Genomic DNA, 14,559 nt, shown 5'->3' on the forward strand with positions numbered 1-14,559 from the left:
AAACTCCATGTTTTAACAGTGAAAAGAAAAACACCAGTAAAGTTCAAAGAACCAGTGGCTCACAGATTAAGATCATAGCAGTCTGCTAAAGGTAGAACAGTGTTTTCTACATTGTTGGGTAGTAGGTGGTAGGCAACCACTGACCAGGGACGTACCATCACTTAGGTATCAGGAGGGTTAAAGACATTGGGCAGAGAGCCAGCAGTGCAATGGCTGATGTGTTCCCACATTGGTCCAGGTTGCTATATTTTTTCGCTTCACCTAGATATCAGTGGCTGGAACCAGTTGACAGACTTATATTCCATCTTCATCTTGCATACAACACCTGGAAACATGCAACTCACACAGCTTTATGTCCTAAATCAGTAAGTTTCCTTTCTTTTACACATAGAATACCTGGAACTATAATGACATGATGTCTGCCTGGCACCAGATTAGAAAGGCACTAGTGGTCAGTGAGGAATGTGTTGCGCCCAGGGATGCCCATTACTGACACTAAGGAATAGGAATCAACCCCACCTTCACTACTCCTAGATCTGCCTCTTTCTCTATCCACTTTTGCAATATTTGCAGTCTCAGATCCAACCTTCTGTCTGTCAAACATCATCTGTCCAATTCCTAACCTGATATGCTTTTGTAGAACCCATCTATCCAGGGCTGCCTCCATCCTTACTACCAAATTCAGTTTATTTTAATACAATCCAAGAATCCCTTTTATGGTGTTTTTGCAGCTTTGAGGCTCCAATCCACATAAGAGCAGAAAAAGAATGGACTTCTTGGGAGCAAGAAGTTCCTTAGTGAGACTCCTTCTATCTGTCAAGTGTAGGTGACTGCTCACTTGCATGGTAATCACTCGCACGGAAAGTCCAGTTCTCTACCATCATCTCTTACCGACTCTGACCTCTGTGTCTTCTCCTTGTAGGGTGCTTGTGCATAATATAATATAAAAATACTTGTCACTCACCCCTCGGATCTTGAGTCTTCCAACTCGTGTGGCATCTGGCTCAAAATTTAACCATTAAAGATTTTCCTTTATGTTTTGAATGTTTTCCCACCAGCTCCTCCACTTATTTACAACTCTTGCCATTTGACCTCTTTAGATCCACAAGCTGAAATCTTTTATGCAGATTTCAATGCACAGTATATTATATGAATGGTTTTGTTCAATTTGAGATGATTCTGATGGATTCTGGAATAACTAATGATACTTTTAGTAAGTTTATGTTTGCCAGAACCACTCCTCCAGCTTACTTGTCACTGTTTTATGTCTGAAGCCTTTCCCAATAAATGTGCTATATCTGCCTCCTTAGGGTCTTCTGGTCACAATTGTGTTACTATGATTTCTAACTGGACACATCCTCCTACCCATTGATCTTTTTTGTGTAGCTTCTCCACTGATTTTTATGAGGACCAGTGCTGTTTTGCTGGTGAGGATGCCCTCAGTTGTGTTGAAAATACTGGAGTTCATCTTGGCTGGGATGGGGATCTCGTGTCCCATGTACTAAATATTAATCTCCCCTATCATGGTTTCATCACTTTTCCTCTGATACTTATTGCATCAGGGACAGGTAGGGCTTAGACTTAACCATCTCCTGAAGATTGTATCACTTTCTTTTCTGTTCAGAATCCCTGTAAAGCTGTCATTTTTTGAGTTGAGCATAATTACATAGTGTGCCATCATCACCTGATAAACCATTATGGTCCTTAACCAAACACATCTTTAATAACTTCTGTAATTTATCCTTTCAACCTTTGTTCTCTGACTTGATTAATCTTTAGCTAACTCGCCAAATGAGGAAGCCACTGCTTTTGGCTCCTTCTTTCCCTCTAACTCTACTTCAGATTATTCTTCATGTAGTCCTTTCCCTCCTCTGCCATGTACTGAACCTTAGCCTTCTTTCACATTTTCCATGGGCAAGGTCTACGAAGTTCTTTTCAACTTTAAGTGGACAAGGTGTATGGACCAGGTGGCATACCTCCAAGTCCTAAAGAAGTTTGCCTCTGAGGTAGCTTTGATCCTTGCTCCCATGTCTTTGTCTAGAAACCCAAACTTCCGCTTTAAGGAATTATACCTTGTTCAGCTCATCCCTATGAAAGGAGACCATTCTTACCTTTCCACCTATTGTCTCCTTCCTTTCACTTGTGTCACCAAGGTAGGCAGTGAAAAGTGGAACAAGTAAATGTTGAATTCTGTTAATGGAAAGACTTTAGACTCCTTCCTAAATCAGTTAGACAAATTTTTTTATCAGCTTGGGTATCTACTAAAAGTAAAAAAAGGATTTTTTTTTCATACTTGTTTACTGTTTCCCATGAGATGAGATTAGTGCCAGGAGCAGATTGAGAATGGTTTTGTTTGCTCTCATCTACTCTCTAGCTGTCATGTATAATGTACCAAAGCAAGGACTCTATATGCAAAGCCATGCTCCATAATGATAATCCATGGTTTATTGACCAAGAAGGTTACATACAATATGGTACATTGCAGAACATAATGTCTTGGTTTACAATATTCCTACCTTAAACACAACTGATTTCCAGTATGAGTAATTAGAAATATTCTTGAATATTAAACAGTATAATAAGTAAAAAGAAAAGTTAAAAACAGCAAGGTAGATATTGAAGAAATGCGAATCTTACCTAGCATTAAGTTTTCTAAGTATATGTGGTATACTTGAATTTTGATAAGGTGTGGTTCTACATCTCATAGATTGAAATAATTGTCTACTTCTTCTGTTGTCTCTGCCATGTAAGTTGTACAATACCTGTGGTAGCAGTTTACAGTGTTTTTCAGATTTTAGGAGATTCTTTTTTTCAAATTGTTAGTTCATTTCTTTCATATAATGACGGGGAATTCAAGTTTGCTAAAGCAGTTTCGTAATTTGTGTTCTGGCCTTTATGTGATTTTCCAGAATGTTCATATTCCCTGGTTGAATCCCGTGCACATCTTTCACCCTTCTACGTGTTTAGGACCCAACCACTAGGAACATTTTTCACTTCCTTCCATCTCCAGTTCGGTCTACCCCTTTCCTTGCCCCATCCTCTTCTGTGTACCTTCATAGTCAGCCTTTCCTCACAGCGGTGATGGGGACACTAGAAGGCTAATGTGCACCAGCAGGGAGTCAGCGATATCTTAAAAACTGCTGAGCAGAATTACATTTTCTTGTTAATTCATTTATGTATTTTATTTACCAGACAACCCAAACATGTTTGGGCCAGTCAGGCCTCCTGTTGTGTCTGTCTTATGTAAACTCATGTAAACATTCATCCTCTTCCATACCTTTTTATTTATGGGCCATGCCTCATACATGTACAGCACCCATCAAGACTACTATACCATTAAACATACCCATGTTTTTTCTCACAGACATTAACATTTCTTTCCATAGACTCTTCAGTTGTCTAACCCAGCCAGTGGCTTACCACTTTAGCTTCCATGTTTCTATATACTGACATGTCCACTCCCATGTATTTAAAGCTCTCCACTTCCTCCAGGTTCTTTCCTCTAAAACTTACACTTCAGCCAACCTGTTTCTCTCTTATGGTAGATTTTATACCTTACTTTAATTTACATATACTTTCAACCTTCTCTTTCCACACACTCCCAAACTCAGACACTTGCTTCTGCAGTTTCTTGCTTGAGTCTGCCACCTGAACAGTGTCCTCAGCAAACAACTGGCTCACCTACCAGGGCCCACCCACCCTAACAACCTTCAAACCCACTCCTGTCTCCAAGACCTCACATTTACCTCCCTCTCCACCCCATCCATAAACATTAAAATGCCATGGTGACATCATGTACCCTTGTTGCAGACCCACCTTCACCTGGAATCACTCCCCTCCTTTCTTCCTACTTGCCCATACAAGTAGAATATGAAGTGAACAATGATGAGGCAGTTATGGATAGTCTTCTTGATACTAAATTTATTCTCTTGATACTGAATTTATTCTGAGATGGATTAGAATACCCAGAGGAGATGGCAAAAGTGCGGGTTGAAGCATATGAAGCAGTACTGAGTGAGATGAATGAACAAGAAATCAGGCCAAAACATAAAATTATTGAAGGAGATAGGATTTCTGCTGTTGTAAAAGGCCTGCAGACAGGGATCATATGTATGAATCACTGTGTATGGTATGTGATGACTGCAAATGGAGGGGAATGCGCAGAAGAACTGTGAATAAGTGAAATGATGAAAGTTTCTTCCTTACTGATTCAGGTTAGTAGATGTCTGATGATGAACATGGTGAATTGAAGGCATTTGTGACAATTATCTGTGCAGCAATATGTGAGGAGTTGGAGTTGACAGCTGGTAGCAAGTCTACAGTAGTACCTCTTGCGTGTCAAAATAGGTATGAAAATGATAGAGAGGTATGTGATTAGTGAATAATTAACCTAACTGTAGAAATAAATGATAAGTCTGAGGAAGGTTGGTGTTGACAGACGGTTACTAACAGGCTATTGTCATTTTCAGGAGCCTTCCAGCTTTACATGTGGTCCTGTATTATGATATTTTGGCTGTTTGGTATCACAGAGATCCAATTGTGTTGGGAAAACTGAAATACCCAGTTAAAAGTTAGAGTAGTAACACTGAAGCGGGTAATGACATATATAGGTGTAGGGACAGGCGTTGTCCTCTGTGGTATGTTGACACACCGAAGATAATTTCAGTTCAGTACCTCATTTATGTTTCCCGATCCTTTGTGAATATTTGTTTTATTTGAAATGTCCCAGACAAACATGAAGTGTTCTTTGTATGGGGTTTGGACAGGGAAATTGATTTTGTGCCTCAGAATTTCATAAGGAATTGATTGTTTTATGTTTTTATAATCAGATTTATTTTTGAGTGTCATTATTTCAGGCAGTAGATGTAATGATTTTTCATTTTTACATATCCAGAAGATATTTACTTCTTGTGTTAACATTATATCAACTTCTTTGGATTTTACCACATTACTAATTATTATTGGGGTCAAGTCCATGTCATTATATAACCCAGGTGGGCAGTTCTTATCGTTGGCAGTGGAATTTATAAAAAAGAAGGGGGTGACTGTGTTGTTGGCTGGTTGGTAAGTGCCTGAGGATTGGTGGAATGCATGCATAGTGCCATTGTACAAAGGCAAAGGGGATAAAGGTAAGTGATCAAATTACAGAGGTATAAGTTTGTTGAGTATTCCTGGGAAATCAGATGGGAGGGTATTGATTGAGAAGGTGAAGGCATGCACAGACCATCAGATTGGGGAAGAGCAGTGTGGTTTCAAAAGTGGTAGAGGATGTGTGGATCAGGTGTTTGCTTTGAAGAATGTATGTGAGGAAAACTTAGAAAAACAAATGGATTTGTATGTAGCATTTATGGATCTGGAGAAGGCATATGATAGAGTTGATAGAGATGCTCTGTGGAAGGTATTAAGAGTATATGGTGTGGGAGGCAAGTTGCTGGAAGGAGTGAAAAGTTTTTATCGAGGATGTAAGGCATGTGTACAAGTAGGAAGAGAGGAAAGTGATTGGTTCTTAGTGAATGTCAGTTTGTGGCAGGGGTGTGTGAGGTCTCCTTGGTTGTTTACTGCATTTATGGATGGGGTTGTTAGGGAGGTGAATGCAAGAGTTTTGGAGATAGGGGCAAGTATGCAATCTGTTGTGGATGAGAGAGCTTGGGAAGTGAGTCAGTTGTTTGCTGATGATACGGCACTGGTGGCTTATTCGGGTGAGACACTGCAGAAGCTGGTGATCGAGTTTGGTAAAGTGTGTGAAAGAAGAACATTGTTCCAATTCACTTTTCCTTGCATGCCTTTCACCTTCCTTTATGTTCAGGCCCCATTCGTTCAAAATCTTCACTCCATCCTTCCTCCTCCAATTTAGTCTCTCACTTCTCGTGCCATCCACCTCTAATACATATATCCTCTTTGTCAATCTTTCCTCACTCATTCTCTCCATGTGACAAAACCATTTCAATACACCCTCTTCTGCTCTCAACTACACTTTTTATCACCACATATCTCTCTTACCCTTTCATTACTTACTCGATCAACCACCTCACACCTCATGTTGGGGATGAGAGAGCTTGGAAAGTGAGTCAGTTGTTGTTCGCTGATGATACAGCGCTGGTGGCTGATTCATGTGAGAAACTGCAGAAGCTGGTGATTGAGTTTGGTAAAGTGTGTGGAAGAAGAAAGTTAAGAGTAAATGTGAATAAGAGCAAGGTTATTAGGTACAGTAGGGTTGAGGGTCAAGTCAATTGGGAGGTGAGTTTGAATGGAGAAAAACTGGAGGAAGTGAAGTGTTTTAGATATCTGGGAGTGGATCTGGCAGCGGATGGAACCATGGAAGCGGAAGTGGATCATAGGGTGGGGGAGGGGGCGAAAATTCTGGGGGCCTTGAAGAATGTGTGGAAGTCGAGAACATTATCTCGGAAAGCAAAAATGGGTATGTTTGAAGGAATAGTGGTTCCAACAATGTTGTATGGTTGCGAGGCGTGGGCTATGGATAGAGTTGTGTGCAGGAGGATGGATGTGCTGGAAATGAGATGTTTGAGGACAATGTGTGGTGTGAGGTGGTTTGATCGAGTGAGTAACGTAAGGGTAAGAGAGATGTGTGGAAATAAAAAGAGCGTGGTTGAGAGAGCAGAAGAGGGTGTTTTGAAGTGGTTTGGGCACATGGAGAGAATGAGTGAGGAAAGATTGACCAAGAGGATATATGTGTCGGAGGTGGAGGGAACGAGAAGAGGGAGACCAAATTGGAGGTGGAAAGATGGAGTGAAAAAGATTTTGTGTGATCGGGACCTGAACATGCAGGAGGGTGAAAGGAGGGCAAGGAATAGAGTGAATTGGAGCGATGTGGTATACCGGGGTTACGTGCTGTCAGTGGATTGAATCAGGGCATGTGAAGCGTCTGGGGTAAACCATGGAAAGCTGTGTAGGTATGTATATTTGCGTGTGGACGTATGTATATACATGTGTATGGGGGTGGGTTGGGCCATTTCTTTCGTCTGTTTCCTTGCGCTACCTCGCAAACGCGGGAGACAGCGACAAAGCAAAAAAAAAAAAAAAAAAAAATATATATATATATATATATATATATATATATATATATATATATATCGCTGTAGTCCGCGATGATAGTTATGAAGGTGAAATCGCAGTTCAGTAGTAGTTCAGATAATTTTAATGTTTTCTACACATGTATCCCTACATGTTTCACTTAGACATTCTGCCTCATTAGGTGCAAACAATTCATAACATTTTTTTAACCCTAACACCACCACAGAAATTTTGTCTCTGCCAATCTCCACTACACACAGTGTGCGTATGTGCATCACACATGACAGCTTGTGCATGGATGATATAAGCAGATATAGCCATTCTTCGTTTGTTTCTTGGTATTACTGCATCGCTGACGCACGGGAGCGGCAGTCGTGTGTGTGTGGGAGGGGGGAGGAGAAGAGAAAGTATATGTTTTTTTCACACATGTTCGCTGTTTGCCGTGGCGCATGGTGGCATCGAGAATGATTGAAGGCGCGCAAGTATGAATATGCACACGTGTTTCATGTGTGTGTATGTGAATATATATGTCTGGATGTGTATGTGTGTTTATATGTGTATATTTGAGTGGATGTGCATTTTTTCATCTATTTCATGGCGCTACCTCGATGTTGCGGGAAATGGCAGTCAAATACGAAAAAACATGTAGCGCCAGGAGACAGACGAAGACCCATCCACTCATATACACACATATACATGCACGCACATATACATACACCGACGTATATACATATTCATACTTGCTTGCTTTCTTCCATTCCTTGCGCCACCCCGCCACACAGGATACAGCATCGCCACCCCTTGCATCAACGAGGTAGCGCCAGGAAAACACGAAAAAAGGCTACATTCGTTCACACTCAGTCTCTAGCTTTCTTGTGTAATGCACCGAGTCCACAACTTTCCTATCCACATCCAGGCTCCACAGACCTTTCCGTGGTTTACCCCGGACGTTTCACATGTCCTGGTTCAGTCCACTGACAGCACATCGGCCCCAATATACTACATCGTTCCAATTCACTCTATGCCGTGCCTGCCCTTCACCCTCTTGCGTGTTCAGACCCTGATCAGTCAAAAAAAAATCACTCCCTGCCATCTCCAATTTGGTCTCCCGATTCTTCTCTGTCCTTCAACATCTGAAACATACTGTCTTTGTCAACCTTTCCTCACTCATTCTCTCCATATGTCCATACCATTTCAACACACCCTTTTCTGTTATCTCGACCACATTCATTTTATTCGTACACATCTCTCTTATCCTTTCATTACTTACTCGATCAGACCACCTTTGACCACATATTGTCCTCAAATATTTCATTACCAACACATCCACCCTTCTCCGCACAACCCTATTTATAGCCCAAGCCTAGCTGCCATATGATATAGTTGGAACTACCATTCCTTCAAACATACCCATTTTTGCCCTTTGTGGTAATATTCTTTCCACATTTTTCATCACTCTCAGAACCTTCGCCTTCTGCTTTCATTTTTCCATATGCTGGCTGTCGTGTCCACTCCTAGATATCTAAAACACTTCACTTCCTTCAATTTTTTCCCATTCAAACTTAAATCCCAACTAACTTGTCCCTCAACTTTGCTGAACCTAATATCCTGGCTTTTATTCACATCTACTCTCAACTTTCTCCTTTCACACACACTTTCAAACTTATTGAAGTTGTGGAAGGAGGTTAATTATGTGCAAAAGCAAGGGAACAAATAGGAAAATCGGAAAATAGACAATAGGAGATGTGGTAACAGGTAGAGACGAAAAGAAGGGATGGAGTGAGTATTATAAAGGACTGTTGAATGTGCCTGATGACTGGGTTGCCGATGTAGGATGTTAGGGTGGTATGCAAAGCGAGAGTCATGGAGAATGTTCTGGTGAAGATAGAAGTGGTGAAAGCCTTGCGGAAGATGAAATGTGGCTGGAGTAGATGGCACTGAATTTATTAAGAAAGGGGATGACTGTTGTTGATTGGTTGGTAAGGATTTTCATTGTATATATATGGAAGATGGTGAGGTGCCTAAGGATTAGCAGAATGCGTTTGTAAAGCTGTTGTAAAAAGGCAAGAGGGATGAGTGTCCAAACTACAGTGATATAAGTTTGTAGAGTGTACCTGGTAAGTTATGAAGGAGGGTATTGATTGAGAGGGTGAAGGCATGTACAAAGCATCAGTTTGGGGTAGAGGAGCGTGGTTTCAGATGTGGTAGAGGACGTGTGGGTCATGTGTTTGCTTTAAGACTGTGAGAAATATTTCGAGAAACATTTATATGTGTCCAGATGCGGATCTGGAGAAGGTATACGATAGGGTTAATAGGAATGCCTTGTGGGAGGCCTTAAGAATTATGGTGTGGGATGTAAGCTGCTAGAAGCAGAGTTTTTATTGTGGGTGTAAGGTATGTGTACGAGTAGGAAGATAGGAGAGTGATTGGTTCCCAGTGAAGGTCGGTCTGCGGCAGGGCTGTGCGATGTCCCCTTAGTTGCTTACTTTGTTTATGGATGGGGTTGTAAGAAGGTAAATGCGAGTGTTGGAGTGAGGAGCGAGTATGCAGTCTGTGATGGATGAAAGGGCCTGGGAAGCAAGTCAGTTGTTGTTTACTGATGATACGGCACTGTAGTGGGGAGATTTGAATGAGAAACTGCAGACTTTGGTGACCGGGACTAGAAGAGTGTGCGAGAAGGAGTTAAGAGTAAATGTGAATAAAAGTAAGGTTAATAGGTTTAGCAGGGTTGAGGGACAGGTTACTTGGGGAGTAGGTTTGAATGGAGAAAACTTGGAGGATGTGAAATGTTACCTGGGAGTGGACACGACAGTAAATGCAATCATGGAAGCTGAAGCGAGTCATAGGGTGAGTGAGGGGGCGAAGGTTCGGGAAACACTGAAGAATGTGTAGGAAGAGAGATCGTTATGTAGGAGGGCAAAAATGGGTATGTTTGATGTTATAGTTGCCCCAACAGTATTATATGGACGCGAGGCATGGGCTAGAGAACAGACTGTGCAGAGGGTGGTGGGTGTGTTGGAAATGAATTGTTTAAGGACAATGTGTGGTGTGAGATGGTTTGATCGAGTAAGTAATGAAAGGGTAATTGAGAGATGTGTGGTAATGAAAAGAGTGGTTGACAGAGCTGGAGAGGGTAGGGTGTCTTGAAATGTTTTGGAGATATGGAGTGAAATGAGGGAAGGTTGACAAAAAGGATTTATCTGTCAGAATTAGAGGGAACAAGGAGAACTGACAAACCAAATCGAAGATGGAGTGAAAAAGATTTTGAGCAATCGGGGCCTGAATATGCAGGAAGGTGAAAAGCATGCAAGGGATAAGAGGGAAATGGAACGGTATGGTATGCAGGGGTCGATGTTCTGTCAATGGACTGAACCAGGGCATGTGAAACGTCTGGAAAGGTCTGTGGGGCCTGGATGTGGATAGGGATCTTTGGTATCTGTGCATTGCACATGACAGCCAGAGAATCGATATGATCGTGGATGTGGCCGTCCCTAGCCTGTTCCTGGCGCTTTCTTGTTAACGCGGGGAAAAAATGAAGTATAGGTTGGGGGATGGCTATATATATATATATATATATATATATATATATATATATATATATATATATATATATATATACACACACACACACACACACACACATGAAGTGTTTAGTCCAGCGACACTTGTTCTGAAGATTCTTCCTGCTGTAATTTTTATCCATTCTTGCCTTTGCTGCTGAAGATTATGCTGACTGCATCGGTGTTACATCAAGGTGTTTAGCCAGTTGCCACTGGAAGGAAATGGAAAGTTTTATTCTTAATAGAACAATTAAACTAATTCAGCAATAGATGCAATTGCTATGATTATACTGCAATGCTAACACATTGCTTCAAACTGTGCATTTCATGTAGACTATATGAAATTTCCAATTCCTTCCCTTTGTTTTGATGCACAGTACAGGCCGTTATTACTTATTTATCTGCGGATAAACTAAACTTCCTTCACTTACCAATGTTTTGACTAGGGTGATCGGATACGTAATACCTCCGTCTTCCTTCACCTTTTGAGTGTGGGCACGCTCAGGGTCCCCTGCCACCTGTATCGCTTTGCCGCCTTCATCCTGAGATACATCAAAGCAGTTATTGTTAGATTAGGATATCTTGGTGTGATATATCGTACTGATTTTCACAGCAATGTGTCATGGAATCCCACCTCAACATGCCCAGCGTTCGACTTCTTTGCAACAGTACTAGATCTCTCTCATCCAAACCACCTCAAAACTAACCACCAACCCCCACTACATACATAAATCTTACCCTACCTCACTTTTCTGCAACTTCTGCCCAGATAAAGAACAAAAAGGACTAACAAAAATGTAATGACCAGTCAGGCACTGCACAACAACCCTCCCAATTCGGGTCTGAAACTCACCCCCATTGAACAAAGAACCATCAGAAGCAACATTCTACGTATAAACACAAAGCCACACACTCCTGTCCTTGCTCCAGTTATCATCCATCCCTACGACACTACAAACACTTTTCTTTTTACTTGTATCTCGAGACCCTTCAAGCCCAAAATGCACCTACCACAACGAAGATGCCATACACTTGCTACTCATCTGACCTTCGAGACAGTGATAAAGTATGAAAAATAATTTTTTGTGTTTCTATTCATCCATATATGTCTGTTTCTTTTGTGTTGTTTGTATGTGTGTATTTGTTCATATATGTGTCTATTTCTATTGTGTTTGTGAGTGTGTATTAGTACATATATGTGTCTATTTCTTTTGTTTATGTGTGTATTTGTACATATATGTGTCTATTTCTTTTGTGTTGTTTATGTAAGTGTATTTGTACATATGTCGATTTCTTTTGTGTTGTTTATGTGCGTATTTTTGTACATATGTCTTTTTCTTTCATACTTTGTACCATATTTTGTGTTAGCAAGGCAGCTGTAGGAACAGACCAAGTGACCCTATTAACTCTCATCCATTCTCTAGCTGTCATGTGTAATGGACCAAAACCACAACCAGGCCACCCCACACATCTTTCTGTGGTTTTCTCCGAATCGGTCAATTGGCAGCATGTCATCCCCTATATGCCATGCCTTATTCCCCTCTGCATGTTCTGGCCTTGATCTTTCAAAACCTCTTTCACCCCAACCTTCCATCTCTAATTTGGTCTCCCCCTTCACCTTCTTTCCTCCACCTCTGACACACATGCCCTCTTTGTTATGAACTCCACTCCAGATTTCAGCAAACCTGCTTCACCTCTCACAACCATACTCTTACCAAACCATTTTCTCTCCTCATCATGTTCAATACACCCTCCTCACACGACATATCCTCAAACTTTTAGTTTCCAACACATCCACACTCTTCCATATATTTTTATCTGCTTCCCTTATCTTTAGCATCAGATTATAACTTCCCTTTCCACAAACCCCTCAGTGTGTCCAGGACCATAGCTTCCTTGCTCTCCATATGGCTTCAACTTCCACAGTTCTATTTTCTACCATTTCCACTCTCGGGTATCTAAAAAAATCCACTTCTTCCAGGTTCTCTCCGCTCAAACTTGCTCCCCAACCCACATGTCTCTTTCAACTGCCAAACCTAATGACTTTGTTTTTATTAACATTTACTATGAAATTTCTTCTCTACTCACACTTCCAAACTTTGGCACCAGCTTCTGCAGTTTCTCCCTTGAATCTGTCATTAATGGCGTGTCATCATCAAACAACAAATAACTCGTCTCCCAGATCCCCGACCCGTGACAGACTGCAAAACTTCAACTCTTCAAAACCCTTAGATTAACATCCCTCACCACTCCAACCATAAGCGTATTAAACCATGGTACAATTACACTCCTGTTGTAGATCCATGATGCCAATCATAGTATCATTACACACCCCTGCTGCAGGCTCATCTTCACGTGGGACCACTCACCCTCCTTCCTTCCTACTAGCACACACGCCTTACTGTCTTGATGAAAATTCTTCATCGCCAGGAAAAGCTTTTCTCTTAGACAGTACCTTCCACCAACTCGGTCATACCCTTTTTCCAGATCTACAAATGTCACATACAAATCCATCTGTTTCTCAATCATATTCCTCAAAGCAAACACCTGATCCACACATCCTCTACTTCTAAAGCTAGATGCTCTACTCATGCCACTGCCCTTACAGTCATCACTCTCCGATTAACGTACCAGGTACACTCAACAGAATTGTACCTCTGTAATTTGAAGATTTGCTTTGTCCCCGTTGAATTATACGGGAATTTTGCCAATCCTCAAACATCAGTAATGTTTAGATAATTTCGTTTATTGAAAGTATATAATGCACGACGTGTTCCACTTTCAGGTCTAAACTTTTGTCAGCAGTTATCCTAAAATTTGGTTTAGATACGTTGATGATGTGTAGTCCTTATGGCCATTGACCCCAAGATCGTGATGTTTTCTTGAAATAATTATACAACTTTCACCCCAACATCAAGATTGAATGGGAACAAGAAGGCAAATTGCCATTCCCTAATGTAATGATAACTAAGGAATTACATTATTTGTCCTTCATGGTCTACAGGAAGCTTACAAACACTGAGGGCCATATATTAACATTATTTTTCAGTTTATTATCCTTCTCTAAGACTGTCTGTAGTTATGACCAAAATTTTGAAAGCATCATGGATATGTGATCCTAAAAGTATATAAGGTTAGTGTAACCATATGAAATATACTTTTGGGCTTATAAGTTATCCCAAGTGGTTTGTGAACAAGGCTTACTAGAAAGCCAGGAAAAATTTGATGCATCTAGCAAGAACAATGTAGAAAAAGATGATAGACCTAAATGTTTGGTATTGTCCCATTCTCCTAGCTTGGTTAAATGTAAAACAGGTACTAGAAAAAAAAATGCTTGTAACGTTGCCTTCCAGTATAACAGTATTATCAGTAAGACTTAAATTGAAAGTTGGCCAAACTATAAGAAAATTGGGAATGATTACGCTGTTAAATGTAAGGCATGTAAAGATGTAGTATGTATTGGCCAGACCGGGAAAACAGTAACTGAGAAATGCTATTGTTTGCACGGTCATTCAGTACGCAGGGATGACCATAGTAATGCTATTGCTAAAATGAACAATGAAAACGACCACTTCGTACACCTTAACAACCCAGTCACTTCCTACCCCTCATCGTATTATGCTACGCCTAATGTCATTGAATCTGTCTTAATGGTTTATGTTAATAACTTTAACCTATTCTCAGGTAGCTTTTAAGCACATCCTAGTCTTAGCTAAATCATTATATGAAAGAACTATCAAGTTATACCAGTATTTTCTTAATTATTGGTGTGTTCATATAAGCCAACCTGTATGTTGAACTGCATAGTGAGGGTATTGGATGTATTTCATGGAAAAAAATATATTCCTGTATATTAAGTTGCACCAAATAGTTAAGCAACTATCTAGAAACGGCACGTCAAAATTATCTTCACATACAAAATTGCTCTTACTTTTCCCTTCAAGTAACATTCCAAATTTTCTTTTTT

General features: G+C 40.6%; 1 protein-coding gene across 1 annotated transcript in view; it reads right to left on the minus strand.

Moving 5' to 3' along the window:
* Positions 1 to 7,141: 7,141 nt before the first annotated feature.
* Positions 7,142 to 14,559, minus strand: part of LOC139759446 (uncharacterized oxidoreductase YjmC-like) — a 46,588-nt gene continuing 39,170 nt past the window's right edge. The window contains exons 9-10 of the mRNA XM_071681582.1: positions 11,024 to 11,134; positions 7,142 to 10,804 (exon numbers count right to left, since the gene is read on the minus strand). Coding sequence (XP_071537683.1) covers positions 10,757 to 10,804; positions 11,024 to 11,134 — 159 coding nt within the window. The 3' untranslated portion in view covers positions 7,142 to 10,756. The remainder of the gene's footprint in view (positions 10,805 to 11,023; positions 11,135 to 14,559) is intronic.

Source organism: Panulirus ornatus, chromosome 33, assembly GCF_036320965.1.
Source record: "Panulirus ornatus isolate Po-2019 chromosome 33, ASM3632096v1, whole genome shotgun sequence".
Taxonomy (NCBI): domain Eukaryota; kingdom Metazoa; phylum Arthropoda; class Malacostraca; order Decapoda; family Palinuridae; genus Panulirus; species Panulirus ornatus.